At 44.6% G+C, this 18,214-nt stretch overlaps 2 protein-coding genes across 2 annotated transcripts in view; one reads left to right on the top strand and one right to left on the bottom strand.

Moving 5' to 3' along the window:
- Positions 1–17,573, top strand: part of T265_11589 (hypothetical protein) — a gene marked incomplete at both ends in the record, with an annotated part of 66,147 nt that extends 48,574 nt beyond the window's left edge. Inside the window, 3 exons of the mRNA XM_009178278.1 lie at positions 14,384–14,550; positions 15,281–15,690; positions 17,455–17,573. Of these exons, the coding sequence (XP_009176542.1) occupies positions 14,384–14,550; positions 15,281–15,690; positions 17,455–17,573 (696 nt within the window). The remainder of the gene's footprint in view (positions 1–14,383; positions 14,551–15,280; positions 15,691–17,454) is intronic.
- On the bottom strand, positions 352–13,033 carry T265_11588 (hypothetical protein; the record flags this gene model as incomplete). The annotated part of the gene is made up of 9 exons (XM_009178279.1): positions 352–670; positions 1,927–1,964; positions 2,015–2,159; positions 2,850–3,132; positions 3,776–3,914; positions 4,248–4,315; positions 7,954–8,102; positions 9,750–10,098; positions 12,936–13,033. 9 exons carry the CDS (start codon positions 12,987–12,989, stop codon positions 522–524), a joined length of 1,374 nt encoding a protein of 457 aa, XP_009176543.1.
- Positions 17,574–18,214: the final 641 nt, after the last annotated feature.

Below are 18,214 nucleotides of genomic sequence, written 5' to 3'. Positions count from 1 at the left end.
TTAATATTCGGACCTACGCGTCACTCAAAGTTCCGTATCGGTAACCTCAACGGTGTGTATCTGTACCCTTATCCAGGGGTGTTCAGGTTGTTCCGTGCTTGCAAGCATTTCCCTTAGGAGTCCCTCTAAGTCTCGCGATGACATTTATTTCGGAGCTGTCATTTCGCTGTCTGCTTGGAAGCCTTTCTTGTCTAGTGCGACAGTGAATTCCGTTGCACATTTGTATCAGCCGCAGCTTGTTCTTAACATGTTGATCGAAGCCTAGTCATAACCAAAACAGTCTTTGAAAACCACTTACAGAAGGAATCCCTCCTCCTAGTTAGTTCACCAAACTCAAAACGAAAGTAAATGCTGCAATTTTATGGTTTTCAAACTGCGTTTGAAGTATAGAGATCAAGGTAACATTGGGAAGTATCAAGGTCACAACAACAGACTACCGCGGCGCACACAATGTGATGCGATCCTGTGTGTGGACCTGAGAGTTAAGTGAAAAACTAGTAGGATGTGCTGTGTATGTGTCGCTACATTTGGTTCTGTCGGATGCGTTCTGTGATGGCCCTCACAACGTCGCGTGTCTTGTGCTGTCCACCCAAATCACGAGTGCGAATCTTTTGCACCCCAACCACGTGAAAGATGGCATCCCAAATTTGTCTCGCTTCGTCCATGTGATCTACAATTAGGAGAGTTTGGATAATCGAATAAACAAGTAAGGCTGTGCGGGATTACTGTGAGCGATTGTGTAACAAATGATGGCTGATTTGGCGGCTATTATCACATTCCATTGATACACAAAAGTGTCGCAGCGCTTTGCACATGCGACACACCAGCTCGGTCCATGTCAAATAGGGCAGGTTCGTTCACCCTAAATCCGGGGTAAGTCAAGGGTCAAGGTGAGAGTCCCTGACTAATAGGTACATCATTCAGAATTACTCTTCAGTTATCGGTCGTGCCCAGGCAATCCGGAAACCTATTCGCCTCTTTCTCCCTCCGGATTGCATGGCATTTATGCCACAGATTGACCCTGATACGAACAGGAACACGCCAACTGGATGGATTCGTAGTGTCTATGCTACACAAAAAAACAATACAGAAATCAGCCGTTGACCAAGCGCGGTGGCTCTGATCAAGACTCGTTACCGACGAATCTAAATTCAGTCCAGAAAGAGCAGTATGTGCTTAATAAGTAGGATTTTCATCTTCCTTAAAAAATCCGTCTGAGCATGTCTTGACTTGTTTCCCCATGAGTTCCGTGTGATCGCACGGCCACAGAGAATCACGAGACTCGTTGGACGGGACTACCGCAACCCACACTACTGGGCCAGCATTCTGCTCACCGTTGTTCTCGTGTGCGGACGTTGGCACTGCACTATGCTGGTCAGTGACAGACTGACAGACTTGTTGACGCTGCCAACGTGGACAATTGAAGTTTGTTGTATACATTTGCTTACCCTTGTGTAAATAGTACCGTAGAATTTCGAACCCAGTTCTTTTAATATTCGGACCTACGCGTCACTCAAAGTTCCGTATCGGTAACCTCAACGGTGTGTATCTGTACCCTTATCCAGGGGTGTTCAGGTTGTTCCGTGCTTGCAAGCATTTCCCTTAGGAGTCCCTCTAAGTCTCGCGATGACATTTATTTCGGAGCTGTCATTTCGCTGTCTGCTTGGAAGCCTTTCTTGTCTAGTGCGACAGTGAATTCCGTTGCACATTTGTATCAGCCGCAGCTTGTTCTTAACATGTTGATCGAAGCCTAGTCATAACCAAAACAGTCTTTGAAAACCACTTACAGAAGGAATCCCTCCTCCTAGTTAGTTCACCAAACTCAAAACGAAAGTAAATGCTGCAATTTTATGGTTTTCAAACTGCGTTTGAAGTATAGAGATCAAGGTAACATTGGGAAGTATCAAGGTCACAACAACAGACTACCGCGGCGCACACAATGTGATGCGATCCTGTGTGTGGACCTGAGAGTTAAGTGAAAAACTAGTAGGATGTGCTGTGGATGTGTCGCTACATTTGGTTCTGTCGGATGCGTTCTGTGATGGCCCTCACAACGTCGCGTGTCTTGTGCTGTCCACCCAAATCACGAGTGCGAATCTTTTGCACCCCAACCACGTGAAAGATGGCATCCCAAATTTGTCTCGCTTCGTCCATGTGATCTACAATTAGGAGAGTTTGGATAATCGAATAAACAAGTAAGGCTGTGCGGGATTACTGTGAGCGATTGTGTAACAAATGATGGCTGATTTGGCGGCTATTATCACATTCCATTGATACACAAAAGTGTCGCAGCGCTTTGCACATGCGACACACCAGCTCGGTCCATGTCAAATAGGGCAGGTTCGTTCACCCTAAATCCGGGGTAAGTCAAGGGTCAAGGTGAGAGTCCCTGACTAATAGGTACATCATTCAGAATTACTCTTCAGTTATCGGTCGTGCCCAGGCAATCCGGAAACCTATTCGCCTCTTTCTCCCTCCGGATTGCATGGCATTTATGCCACAGATTGACCCTGATACGAACAGGAACACGCCAACTGGATGGATTCGTAGTGTCTATGCTACACAAAAAAACAATACAGAAATCAGCCGTTGACCAAGCGCGGTGGCTCTGATCAAGACTCGTTACCGACGAATCTAAATTCAGTCCAGAAAGAGCAGTATGTGCTTAATAAGTAGGATTTTCATCTTCCTTAAAAAATCCGACCTATTCCGAAGTAGAATGGTGCCAAGTGAAACTGTTTCTGGCGGTCTGATGTACCAGACCCATAAATTTGAGGGCAACCAGGTTTTTTTTGAAGACCCCTGTATCAAAAACCAATAAGTGTCCAGCCAACACAGTGAATACTCACTCAGGTATTCTAACAAATGTGCCGCGGTTAGCAACATCGCACACGGATTCGCCAGATTTTTTCCCACCAAGGAACGTCCGGAGTTTCGAGTGCCCATCTCGAACAGGGCATTTCGTTCTCCCAGATTTACACCGCTTGCCAAGCCTGCACCACCAACCAAACCGGCCGCAATGTTGCCAACAATATTCCCGTATAAGTTGGGCAGAACGATGACATCGAATTGCTGGGGTCTGCTCACTAGCTGCATGCACGTGTTGTCAATGATCATTGCGTTGAATTCGATCTGAAGCAAGAATAAAAATGTGTTTCGGAGTGATTCTAATGAAAAAATACCCAGAAAGTAAGTCGTTCGGTGCATGCACATAGACCAAGATACGGTGGGCAGTCGACCCTGAAATGTCAATTTTTGGACGTCTTCTGATGAATATGTGAGGGCGCATGTGGAGTCCCTATCAGTTAGTTTACCGGGTGGAATAGCCAAGGCCACAATCTTTGAATGAGCAGGGTTTGATTGTCCAAATACTTCTGGCGATCTATTTACTTCCTGAATCAATCAAGTGTACTTCCATTTCTGCATGCTGAAATCTGTTACGCTTCATCATGTCGCCATTTGCTAGTAAACCAATCCAAAAGAAGACAGCGCTTATTTTCATAAAGGAAACTACTCACAAGGTTGCTGAAAACCCTTCGACCTTGCGAGTAGTTTCCTTTATGAGAATATACTGCGATATCTCGAGTATCGTGCCAACTGAAACATGAGGCGGCCTGTGTGCAGCACATTCAGTTGTAGAATATCATAGACGGGAAATTCAGTTGAGTCTCTCGTGAAAACCAAATTGATTTGCAACTGAATGTACTTCTGGAAGACAGCGCTTAGTTAAGAAAAACGAACATCGAGGCCCGGCGACATTTTCAAACGAACTTACTTGAGGGTATGCTTTTGCAACATCACTACATGTGTCCAGGAACAGTCCATCGCCAAGTTTCATGATGTTTGCCTTGTGCACGGCGGTTACCTTCTTCCGGTTGTGTCGGATGGCATAGTTGAAAGCGAAGTGAGCGATCCTTGAACAACAAATTTTGGGGGATTATTTTGGTAGTAATTCAACTGTCATAATGCGATATTAAGCAACAACATGCTAGACTGGTGGGGTACATCGGCTAAGGAGTGTGTGAATACTCTTGTTTGAGTCTGATCTAACCACCAGACCCACTGATCTCTTGCGGATTGTGTGTCAGCTGTGTATCACAGAAGATTCATCAGCACATGAACCCAGGACTTTCGGCATCCTTAATGTAACGAGGAATCGCCTACCTATCGTGTTGAACAACATCCGACGGCAAACGTTTAACAATTCGGGACACAAACCAAAGGGTGGGGTGTGAAAGATAACTCACCGTCTGGACTTCTCCGCTGTGATTACTTTCAGTGACTCCACCACTCCAGGTACGTTTTCATGTTCAAGCTGAAGTGATCACAAAAGACAGCAGACAAGGATTATGTTATTTTCTTGCTAAAAAAATTAGTTTGCGACCTTTTGAGAACGCCTTGCGTCTGTCTAGTGGTAGAACAAGGAGGCCTTAGGCAAGACGCATTGGGGCATTGTTGGAACCCTTCGTAGAAACGATCCATCTACCCATAAAGGAAGGACGACAAATGGCCAGTTGGAAAAATCCATTCAACACCATGCTTGCAACCACGTTCTACGTGATGGTGGATACTACTGATGGGGGTATGCGAGTAGTCTTTTCTCGTAAAACCGCCTCGCGTCTTTTGAAAACTGAGATCTATCACGGAATTTGTGGAATGGCATTTGCTTGCATTTGAGCAACAGTCAATGAATATCCAGGAAAGTTCAGGAAGACGAAGAAGATGGATATTCAGTTTCATCAAACAAGATACATATGAGAGTTCTGCTTCCCTGTCCAATAGTCGGTAACTGTTCACTTGGCGTTTTCTAATAAACAACTCCGCAGCGAAGGCCATCTTTCTTTCACTAGTATTGTCATTGTGGCTCCATGAAGGATTAATATATGGGTGGACTTGACTCGTTGAACCAAAATATCACGTATGGGTCGACTCAACTCACAGGTGATCTACTCTCATCAAAGTACAAGAGTTTTGGCACTTGGTTCGGTAAAGCCGATAACTTCCGTGTACAGTGAGTCAGTTTCAAGTAAAAACCAATCCTGACTAACAAGCCTTGGAGGAACTGGTGCCACGAATAAATAAAGAAAAATCGTCCAGCTGTAACACAATTTCGGTGCCTAGCTGCCAAGCCACCCGACAGTAGCACGAGGGCTGAGATCATGCCAGGTTGTCCAAGCCTAGACAGGAGAAGTCTAGAACTCAGCAGGGGCTGAGTTCGAATTACGAACATTCCGGTCAGTGAATTCACGCTCTAACCATTCATACAAGTGACCATTGTTAAAGAACGATGCGTAAGTCATTGTCTCGCAGGACGACGAGAAACCAATTTCAAAAGGTGGTGGGCCACTTTTGTCCCTTGCAGTAACCGAAGGATTGTATCCTAGGCGATAGTCGTTTTAAAGCAGGTAAGATGAGCCTCAGGTGCTATACATCTTCGGTATACGTAGTTATGAAACTGTTAGAAGGGTTAGCCTTTGGAGACTAGGATCCTGAAGGAGAGCAGTGGTTGGTGACCTAATGCAGCATCCTAAGTTGATCAGTGGACAGAGATTAACAGAATATTACTTAGTCTCAACGACAAATTCCATTGCCAACTTGAACACTAAGTTATTCAAAAACTACCGGGAGGCTTAAGCCGTTGGGTCAGTCTACAAAATTCAGGAAGACGTACGAGGTTGCTTCATGTCTTCGCCACTCAAAGGGGTCCATCTGAAGCACTTCGATAAACGTCGCGGGTTATGTAAACGAATATATATATATATATATATATATATATATATATATATATATATATATATATATATATATATATATATATATATATATATATATATATATATATATATATATATATATATATATATATATATATATATATATATATATATATATATATATATATATATATATATATATATATATATATATATATATATATATATATATATATATATATATATATATATATATATATATATATATATATATATATATATATATATATATATATATATATATATATATATATATATATATATATATATATATATGCGATACATATGTCGAATGTATAAGTCATCAAATATCATGGGTTCGCAAGACCATCTTATCGTTGTATGAAGTATGATATATACAACCCTATAGCCCGAAGGTTAGGAATATGTGTTAAATATGCTTGTGCTGCGTTACTAACGATTGTTCTGTGTTATGTTTCGATAACGTAGCGAGCAAACAATAATATGAGCGGACTGCGACGATATTCTATCCCCAGCTTTGTTGCCTGATCCCGACTCCTAGCACAGATGAAACCTTGGACACAACTATAATGGTGATTGGCTTGTTCGCTGAGCTGGGAAATTTGATTGCAAACGTTTCATCACCAATCAAGGAGACATCATCAGTGCGTTGTGTATCGAAGTGGTGCGTAACGATGGGTTGATGGTTGTGCACTACCTGAGCTACCAACATTGCCTCTATAGAAAACAACTGTAATGCTCCGAGGCGATTTACGGAAAAGCGACACTGAATATATATATATATATATATATATATATATATATATATATATATATATATATATATATATATATATATATATATATATATATATATATATATATATATATATATATATTCGTAGTTTGCCGGAAGTTCATTAGCACGCATAAAGGTACAAAGTTTTTGAGGACATTGATATCGTCAACATTTCGATGATACCCTTACTTGCTGATGATCATAAGCATAAATGATGAATATAAAAACGCGATCTTGGCGGAACATACTACCCGTAATGTTGCTGAAAACTATTCAAAAACCCATTACAGATTGCAGCTTTCTCGGGCCCATTAGGTAGGCAAAGTCTCTGAATGCCCATCAACCTTATGTACCCCTCGAATACTATATTGTACGCAATTAGCGAAGTACACAGCTGCAAATTAATTAAATAGTGGAGGGAGACTTAGCCGAATCCTAGCTGAACCTCCCGTTTATATCACGGGTTTCGTCAAATAAGTTGATCGGAACCGTTCAGATCGAATACTTTGCGAACGCCATGGTAACAGCCCGCTGACCTTGGTTCTCAAACGAGCTGCAGTGGTTACTCAATTTGGCCCATTTAAAGGAATCAAGTTAAAACGAAGCATGATGCTGCATTCATTAACAGACCGGATAGTGTTCTCTAGGGATGAATGCACTAAAAGTGAGAGTTTGGTTAGGAAAACCCACATGAAGCAAGAAAAAATGCCCGAAATCATCTCTCGAGTACTGTCTGTGCCGCTCAGTTGAGGATCCAAGCTTGTTTCAAGTGTTCCGATCGATTACACGTACGATAGCCAACTAGTTGTTCCACCCACCTGAATCACCTAGCATGGTTCCCAAACTGATAACAAAGTACATCAGCCCTCGCTACTGCTTCAAAAACAGCACTGAGAACACTGAATAGGCCTTCGAACAATCACAGCAAATCGTAACAACTCCAAGTCAGATTTTCGCACCGTTTACCGATTCCTTATTTATATTTGTACACGCTAGTTGAGATGTCTTCGAAAGCACTAGTCCCCAAAAACCTCGATTTTCTAGCATTGTCGAAATCTCCGTTTGGATGGGTAGTAAAATAATGCAACCTATGGTATCTAGGTCCCATCACTGTTGATTTTTGGATGACGTGTAAAGACCGGTCCGAAACGGATGGGAGAAATATTCCAAATTTCAGACTTAAAAATATTAGTTAATCGGTTCCTAGTAGATTTGCTTCCACACAGAGAGGCCAATTCTCAGAAGAGGTCATCATCATCACTATCATCAAAGACAACAACATCAGTGTTGGCAGTGATGCTTCACTGCCGTACCAGAACAGGTCAACCCTTCCAGATAAAGGCGGACGGGGCAAAACAAACAAACCAACATCGTGCGTAAATAACAAGGGTACGATTAGGCTCAAAAAACCAAACGTACCCGACTGTACTCTCCTTCCGTGTTCTCGCGAATAATCACAATGTCCACGTTTTGGTGTCGTGTATCGATACCGGGGAAATTACGACAGCGCTGAACGAACGCATACAGATTGAGTTGTGTGCGTAAAGCCAAATTCCGTGACGATTGGCCTGAACATGCGGTACAGGGGTTAAAGAAAATCTTATCCTCGTGGTAGCGAGAGGAGGATGGAGATATCGACTATCGCTCGTTAACAAAAACCCTGATAACTTGATAGAAACACTAAACTGAGTTCATCGTTTCCATGTGAAGAATGTCACTGCGGAGCATTTAATCGCTCCCCTTTTAACCCGCAATGACCGAACTAGGATGGTTTCTGATAGCGTTCTACTGAGCGTGACTTATCAATGACTTGGTAGTTGGTACATCGACTAAAGACACGCGTGCACCTATTGTTTTATGACTCCTCAGGACAATTTCGATCTGATCAGTGATATCTCTGCAGCATGCTTTCATGACATGAAATAATCGTTTTGCAGGAAGTGTGCATGTGCGACAGGTACCAACCACATGGAACAATCATCAGGCACAACTTATGGCATCGTTTTTAAGAGGCTTCAGAGAAATCCAAAACTGCGTCCCAATTCGCGACCGCGATTTGGTCCGCATATCCACGATCCTTCTCATAATCTGGGTAGTGCAGTGTGGCGTTCTCTTGATGCTCACATCTTATGTTGAGGGCTATAAAGCGTTGGAAAACATCTTACATAACCAGTTATTCAATCAGAAAATGATTATCAACTGCTGAAACACACCAAAGAGGGTTGCTCACCATGAAGTAAACCCCTACCAACAGAACAGGATTTGCGTTCCGCACGCTTTTTTAAGGGGCTCAACTGACGTTCCCGTGGTTCGCACACTAAGTGCAACCTGCAGTACGTGCCGTAGATTATCACTCCTCTGTACTCGTTTACCTACGGTGATCACTGAGAGGCTAACCTCGTTTGGTTTGACTCATCTATCACCCGCAGGCAGCCATTCGGAGCTATGAGGGAGAGTTGGCTGTCACGTAAGAATCAAACACTGACCAGCTGCTTCGTGGAGGCTCAACAGTCAGACGCACCGCTGCCACGACACCTCACATATACACAACTTCTTACTGACTGGATCACAGGGAGAAATATTTGAGGCTGTTTAACCTTGTGTTTATAATTAGTGAGGAGAATTTGAGGCTCCAGTCAGAATTTCACCTTGAAAATGAAGCCAACCTATGGCGAAAAGCACTGGATCGAGGCATCAGCAGTATGTCTCTTACGTATCACCGAGTGACTCCAACCCGCAGTCTCCCGGTTGGTGATTGGAATTAATTCCGTTCCGCCATAAGCGACCGATTAGTGTTGCTTGCTGGATGGAAGTATGTCACCTGCGAGTAGATTCGACATACACATGTGGCGACAGATTGCCTGAGTGAATGTCTGGAGGTGTAGGCACCTCGGAATGATTGTGTTAAGCTAGCACTAAATCCCTCCCCCATCCACCTTTATTCTTTTCTTTACAATAAGGCTTTCAAATAAGTCATGGCTGTACGGCAGTGAAGCATTGGTGCTGAGCACTGATGTCATGCTGTCGTTGATGATGATGATGATGTGGCGACAGAGTGGGGAAAACCCTATGAGTAACACATGTGATGTGACGCCGGAACTTGCTCGCCAGTAAAACGCCTAGACTTCCCAGATGGACACACGTCCCTCAGACACACTGAACGCACACGCTACGTTGAAGAAAACGGCAGAACAAAAGCAGGAGAGGTCACCTACCAGGTTCAGTGGCAAAGTTTCCCTTGATTCCGACTCCGTTACGCTCCATGGCCAGAAGCGCATCACGAAAAGTGGTTTCCGCACAGTTAATGTTCACATGAATCTCCTCAAAATCCACCGGAGCGCCAATAAGCTGATACACCTCTTTCACGTAGTCCATCATCTCTGGACCGACTCCGTCCCCGGTGAGCATGGCCACCGTATGGCGACCACCATAGCATGCCTTAGGCAGATCTTGATGAAAACCAACATTCAGAAAGTGCTTTGACACAGGTGAGGCATCAATATTAGCGTCGGTGATCACACTAGTAGATTGCAGACGCTGCTGATTGACTATTGAGCAGAATGGCTAAAAATGAAGAAGCAATTAGAAACTCGTGTAAAAGCATGCAATCTGCATAGCTTTTTTTCAATGTCCTATTTAGTCACGAATATTCTGGGAAATAGTTCTCCATTTTAGTGACATCTTCGTTCGCACGTTAGGATACGAACTTTGCGTGCCAGAAGACCACCTGCCTAACAGAACTCTTTTCGCCCAGCTGTGTCGAGTGAAAGCGACTCAGAGGTGGACAGTGTGTGATTTAGCAACGAAATATGAAGATACTAACCAGTAAACTTAGTCGGATCGATAACTGCCTCCTTCCTGGATGGAGACCCCGGAACCCAATTCACAAATGGCCAATGACAATAGCGGAAATGGCCTATATGGCGCGACCTTGTAGGGCATTCTGTGGTGACCCTATAAATGGTAGCAATAATCTTCCTTTGTCTGCATAAGGGATTGTCTTAAGCTACCATACCTTTTGATACACCAGATGGGGTGGAGCAGGAACCCCAGGAGCAACATAGGAGTTGCACCACTGTTAGCAATAGACAACAATTTCCCAGATAGCTCAGCCAATGCAGAAAAGCAACGGAGATCCATTAAAACCCAGAACCTGGATGACGTAACGAATTCGCTTACTAAGGTAGATCATAGCAGAAAAGGTGCGCATACTTTGCGGTGAAGCATCGTAACCAAGTCTCACGAAAAATGATGGCGCTTGCAAACCAGGGACGGCGTTCTGGATGCAAACACGAACCAACAAATGCGTGTCCACGATGCCGGAAACTGCCAGCAACTCAACTGCAACAGACCTTGGATTCTCACTAAATCTCGAACCTGAACAAATCGGTCGTACATGTCGACCTGATAGTTTTCAGAAATCTTCTGTTGTTCGGAAGTAGCAAGGGAAGAGGCTCGTGACATGACTACTACAACCATAAATGTATAAGCCTCAAACCATTCAAAACAGTCCTCCGAACTTCCCCAGTACTACAAGGCCTACCTTCGGCACGTGAATTTCAAGTCGGAGATGATCGAACTAAGTTTCAACCAGGTAGGAGTGATCGGGCAGCGCCGATTTCACCGACAGACAACCATGCATTCCGTTAACTTCAAAGGAGCTTTCGACTCCGGAATAAGATAGCTTTCCTGCATATGGCTTGCGAAGAAAAGCATTCGACTACTAAAGTTGCGTTAGGATTGACCCTCTCGCTCTTTTGTCCAATTCTGCCGTTGACATCATTATGGAGTGAACAATTCAGGGGACCATGAATGTGAGCACGGAAATTACATCGAGATAGAGAGTAGCGGAATTGGATCATACGGACGACGTTATTCTGACGGCCGTGCATCCGCACAAACTGTCTCAAACAGACGCTGACCCTCTCTGCTGACATGCAGTCGCACCTTCAAAGTATTGCTTTATTGAGCCTCATCCCCTTTGACTTATTGAAAACCGTTAAATGAAGATCATGAGTTTGTTGCTCGGTTAGCACAAATGGTCAGTTGCACAAGGTGTAGTTGCGGTGACAGATAAAGCCAATGCGTTCGTTATCGAGGCACGAACAACATGCACAAACTCATGTTATTTGTGGTATCGCATATAAATTTTGTTGAAGCTGAAGTAACTTATGCGATGTGACTGTAAAAGCAGCCTCGACGATTGCCACACTTGGTCATCCTAAATCCAAAAACCCTAAATGTCTCCAAAAGCTTGACCACCGAGGTTCTTATAGTACATTAGAGGTTAGCTGGGATTTTGACTCCTGTAAACTATACTTACGTTTAGTGAAGTCCGCCAAGGGAGCTGAATCAGTACTACTCTGAGATGACACTCACATGTGTTCACTCCAATGCTGATAGAGGGCACCGTGTTCTTGACCATCTCTACAAGTATTCTTTGCACCACACTCATTCTTCTCCTTGGTTTCTAGTCTTCTACTGTAGTGTTCGTCCCTTTCGGTTGCATGAAAGTTACGCATCATCAAGCATTTGTAGTGTATCACCGTAAATTGTAAATTGCATGTTGAGCAGGCTTGGAAACTTAGAGCAGCGACATCCAACGTGCCTCCACATGCAAAACCAATGTTACATTCGTTCAACATACGGTCTGCGGTAGTTATACCACGACTGTATCATAAAACAGGACCGACGGTCTCAACCCTCTTTTATATGCGGAAAGTCATCAAACTGTCTTGCGCTTTATCCTTAAGTAGCACATTAAAAAAAAGTTTGCTCCTGTCAGCCAAACGAAGGCGTCTATCCTCCAAGTTCGAAGACTCTGGTTCCTGTATTATACGGCATAATGCTGTCCTTTACTTGCGAGCTACCACAACCAAAACTAATCGCAATTACCCAGCCAGGGCACACTTTCGGCGCATAACTACTACGCGACCCAAAGGAAGTACTATGGATACCATAGCCGGAAGGGGGCAGGGTTGGGTTCGCACCATGGGCCACCCGTTAATAGCTGACGCTTTCACCACTGAGCTACCTATTTAACCGTTGTATCCAACTGATGCCCAATATCTGGAGCCCAAAAACCTCTATTACTTACTGTCCTCAGTAAAACGAGTTAGAATAGCCCGCAAATACGCGTAGACTCAACGGCAGAGCGCTATACACAAGCTGTTTCCAAAGTTGTCAATAAAAAGCGATACACCAGTGAAACTAACGATGACTCAGTCCTCAATCTTTTTAAAACCAGCACTGCCAAAGGCTACCACAAGGGCGGCTTATATTTCAGCTTCATTGAAGAGTATGAAAAAACAGATACCCGTGGCCCAAATTTATCCTTATTATAACACAATTAAAGGAGTAGTGAGGAAAGCTGAAATGATAGATAATATAGACCAACTCACTGTAATACCGCTTTTCGGAACAATCCTTCTCAGTAGCATCAAACAGGCCTTCATCCTGGACCGGTTTGACAAAAAGTGATGAGAGAATCGAGACGGTTCTGAAGTAACAGAAAACAAATATTGATTAGACAGCAAAGTATTTCATGAATTTAGCTTTCTTTGGTCAGATTGTCGTCCGCATGAGAGAATCGGGCCACCTGGATGTGTGAAAGTTTACCCCCATCTCATCGTGGCGCAATGGTGCTAACCGAGGTGTGGTTTGTTGCACATGGGTCAATAGGGCACCATCAGGGTGTAGCAGATCCTTGTCTGGCGACCAGGTCTCCCATATAATGTCAAATGAACTCACGGACAAAATCATGACATGGCCAGCGTGACCCTACAGTAAATGACACAACACGGATTCTCAGTCATCATTTAGTATGACCGAATAGTCATCCGAATCGTCTGACATCCACTAGAAGCATAGAACCCGGATTCTCATCATCATTTAGTATGACCGAATAGTCATCCGAATCGTCTGACATCCACTAGAAGCATAGAACCCTGCTGCCCTACGGTCGCACTCAAATATGTTAGGGCTACAGAAGCGAACTCGAACAAGCGCCAGGCTTGAAAAAGTAGAGGCATTAGATCAACCCAAGATCGGGCAGTCCTCCCGGTGGTTCTGCTCACCACACCCTCCCTGCTGCCCTGCGGTCCGCATCCGGTTGTGCAAACGCTATGATGCAGTCCCGAACAAAAGCTGTGTGGAGTTGAGGTCGTCGTTCGCACATAAATTCTCATGTTACCCCACGATCATTCCTTTCTTTGGAGGCAGCATCGTCTGGGATTGTGACACCTCGTTTTAAAGGTTATCCAGCTGTCCGGAGGCCATCCGTCCCTAATAACCATCATTTGGATGGATGTGTCTAGAGGGCTGTCTCGAGCTACCATGCCTTTTGATACACCATAGTGGGCGGAGCAAGAGGCCAAGGGACCGATACAAAGTTGCACGACCGTTCGGCGAGACACAACAACTGGTGACAACCCAAACCCACGAGGTCAATTCCGGCAGAGGAACTGCAAATAATTTTACAACAGCAACAGAAGCAGCTTGAAGAAGCTCAAATGAGGCTTGTTGAGTCTCTGATGCGCAGTATTTCGGTGAATGTGACAAAAACAGTTGGGCCTCCGTCTTTTTCCACAGATGCTCGATTACTGAATTCAATCTCGACGCTGAATCTAGACGAACTTTCGAAAGTTGGTTCAAGAAATATGAGGACGTGCTTCAAACCGACTTTACTCAGTTTGATAATGCATGGAAAGTTCGACTGTTGCTGCGGAAACTGGGGACAGCTGAACATGATCATACTCCCCAAACTCCCTCGTAATCTGGATTTCTCAGAGGCTGCCAAAATCCTGGCCCAAATATTCGGTGAGCAAAGTTCCTTGTTCCTCGCTGTCAGTGTCTCAAGATTACCAAAAGGGATACTGAAAATTTCATCAACTGTGCCGGTGTGGTCAAGAGAGAATGCGAGCGCTTTCAGCTCAGCTCCATGATGGAGGATCAATTCAAGTGTCTCATCTTCGTGGCTGGTCTTCAATCGCCACACGATGCAGATATTCGGCCCCGGTTACTGAATCGAATTGAACAGGATCCAGAGTTGACTTTTCAGAAACATACCCCGAATGCCAGCATTTTATCAATCTCAAGGCTGATGGTGCAGTGATTGGACATTCCAAATTATATTAGCCCGATATGGTATGCAAAGTGACTTCCAAAAGGCAATCAAATTCTAAACGAACTCCAAGAAAGCCGCCCACACCCTGTTGGTTTTGTGAAGAATGGCATTATTCACGCCACTATCCCTACCGAAACCACAGGTGCAGCAAGTGCAGTCGAAACGGTCACAAAGAAGAATGCTGCAGAGACAACTTCAGGAGCTCGCACAAACACCGACCCGACAAAAGGACGCAGGCAGTGGCCATGACCACAACATTCAGGATGAAATCACCCGGTTGACGTAAATTCGTCACAGCATGTATCAATGGCACACCGGTATCATGACTATATAAGCCATACCTTTGCATAAACCGGTAACTCGAAATCCAAACTCTACATTTTCAGCTCATGTACTATCGCTATCAGACGATTAAAGCGTATATTACGCCCTTCTATTCTGTCTCCCTTCTAATCTCGTCCTGGAACTACTCGACTCTCGCAACAACTTAATCGCCTAATAAAAAAGAAATGGATCATGTCTCCGAACTAAGGTTCTTGATACTGATCCTCACTCATCAGATGGCATGAAACGATGGACTCATTAATTCCGTACCTTCAAAACGTACATTAACTCAATCAGACCTGAAGGTTCAAACAAATTGGAAACTTTCATACGTTACATTGACCACACAGTGTATGACTTCAATGCAGAACGTAACGACTACGATTCTGCGGTGACCTTACTGGAAAAACTTTACATTCGCCCGAAAAACATCCTGTATGCACGCCATCTTTTACCTACATTTAAACAAGAACCTGGTCAAGATGTCGACCAGTTCGTTCAAAAACTGAAGTCAATTACTAAAAACTGTAAATTCAGAGCAGTATCTGCTGTGGAACATACAAACGAAGCAGTTCGGGATGCCCTGATAACCGGACTGCAGTCGAATACCATTCGGGAGGAACTGCTAGCATGGCATGAATTAGACCTTGAAAAGGCCCATGAAGCCGCACGAGCTCTCGAACTTGCACAAACAGTCACAATCATAAGTATACGGACAACCCATTGCTTTTTCTGTGTCTACTCCTTTGTCCATTGTTAAGTACGAAACAACGGTTTCCACCGCTACACAACATACATGTTACTTTTGTGGGAACCCCAAGTACTCTCGTTTTAAGTGTCCCGCTAAAGAATCCGTGGGCAAGAGTTGTGGGAAAATTGGACATTTCCAACGCATCTGTAGGTCCAGAGCCTCGAAATATCACGTAGGTTCAGCTCAAGACTACTCAAAATCTTTGCTATTTTGTTCTGCTATTCCCTATTGCTTATCATCATCATCATCATTGTCAGCTGGAGTTGTGGGTGGACATTTCCAACGCATCTGTAGGTCCAGAGCCTCGAAATATCACGTAGGTTCAGCTCAAGACTACTCAAAATCTTTGCTTTGCTGTTCTGCTATTCCCTATTGCTTATCATCATCATCATCATTGTCAGCTGTAAGAACCGCGTACTCGTCGTACACTGGTTGTAGCTGCCACAGTTTCGTTCACCGATGATTGGGGGGGTAGGTAGCTGCGCATTGCACGCGCGAGCTGGTAAATTGGTGCATAAATCCAGCACCGTCAGTGGGTTGTCAAGCGGTCGATGCAACGGATGTGTTCATCTATGTGGGCACAAGTCCTTGTGAATTGGCAATAGACGAAGCCACTTACGAAAATGGAAAGACCAGGCCAGTGTTGTCAAACGCCATCATTTGTGCCGCGAGGGTGCTAGCAGCTTCTTTGTCAATGGCAGTTACATTGCTGCTGTCCGATCTGTCCTACCTTATGGATCACAGAGGCGGTTGAAAACTTTACATTCGATTATTAGAACACCTTGAATAAGTGCGCTGGTTTGGTGGGCACTGCAGGTAAGTAATGCCGAAACAGGAAAGATCGTTCTTATGTCAGATATATCAACTAGTTACATCCTACATGTTACGCTGGTCAGGTCACGTAATTAGCCGAGACCTTATGGGGCGGAGATGACCAGAGACGGTCAGCCGATGACTCAGAAATGAAGCATAAAAGACCTTGCAAATCAAGGTTGTCGTATTGCTCAGAGCTGTATCTAGGGATGGGGTCCGAGGAATAAACCACAGGTTAGCGACCCCGGCAGATATGGTTGTGCCACTGAACTAATAGAGGTCCTGCATCAAAGCCACCTTTTTCACTGCATAGCTCTGACTCCCTGCCATACCAGATACACCGTCCTATTTGTTGACCAAGGGAACATTGAGCGATTTTCTCAATCGCGTGACTCATTAGTACCACTCATCCTTCGTGGAAATGCCGAAGCATCCAGCGGCTACAGGCCGATTAGTCTCATTACTGTATAGTGCAAGGTGATGGAACGCAATCTGAAGCGATCCATCTTAGATCAGCTTACTACTAACAACTTGATATCCCAAGTTCAACATAGATTCATCCCAAACCGGTCTTGCGTGACGAGCATGCTCGGACAGCTTAGCCCAAGCCAAGGATTAGTCATACCAGATGCCATATTTTTCGACTTCTCAAAAGCATTCGACCGAGTTCCACACGTCCCACTGTTCAACGAACTCGAGTCTTACGGGGTTCAAGGGGCAGTTCTACGCTTGCTTGAAGTGTTTTTATCAGACGGAACATTCCGAGTGAAGCTAGGCTCGGCGTACTTCTTTTCGGCGCCGGTCTCCATTGGAGTTCCCCAAAGCTATGTTTTGGGACCATTTATGCTTCCGATCTACGTCTAGGACCTTCCAAATGTTCTTTCAAATTCATGTCTACCTTTTGCAGACGACTTGAAATCCTGGAATTCTAACGCAAGCGCCATCAAATTGGATGTAGCTGCTACAAAGCAGTGGTCGCTGGATCGCAACTTTCCTCTGAATGACGAAAAGTGCATCCATGTGTGAATCGGAGGGGACTCAGCGAACGCCATTGTTGTGCACGGTAAATATGGACCGGAAGACATCACGGGGGTAGATGCCAGAAAGGATCTAGGTATCTGGCTGTCTTCAAACATGTCCTCACTGTACTATGAGAATTTGGCATTCGTCGTTCTATGGATTATTCGGTGAACCTTCTCCCGTGCCACTCGCATGGACTGCCAAATGCACTATGGTGCCCATGTCAGACCAATTCTTGAACACTCCGACCAAGTTTTCTACTCAGGACGCACGGTAGCCAGCCTTAAAGTCGTGGACTATGAAACGCGCCTCATGGCGATTGGCTTTCAACAAACTCGGCGATGTTAGACAGTCAGCTTGCCTTGAAAAACCGTCCATAATCGCACTCACAGAGACCTGGTTCACCCCAGATGTCTCCGACGCGGAGATCTCGATAGACGGTTACTTTATTTTTCGAGCTGACTCAAAACGAGGGAGGGCTGGTGGGGTTGCTCTGTACTTACACGCGGCCCTACCAATCCCGATTGTCCTCGCTGACACCACCCCTGCACCCTTCTGCGATGCACCGTGGGTCCAAATCCCGCTGCGCGGGTCCGATTCTCTCCTTCTCGGTGTGGTCTACCGTAGCCCTTCGAGTCCCCCTGAGG

Source organism: Opisthorchis viverrini, assembly GCF_000715545.1.
Source record: "Opisthorchis viverrini unplaced genomic scaffold opera_v5_528, whole genome shotgun sequence".
Classification (NCBI taxonomy): Eukaryota; Metazoa; Platyhelminthes; class Trematoda; order Opisthorchiida; family Opisthorchiidae; genus Opisthorchis; species Opisthorchis viverrini.
Note: the sequence above shows the minus strand (reverse complement) of the source record. Positions and strands in the feature narration are given on the sequence as shown.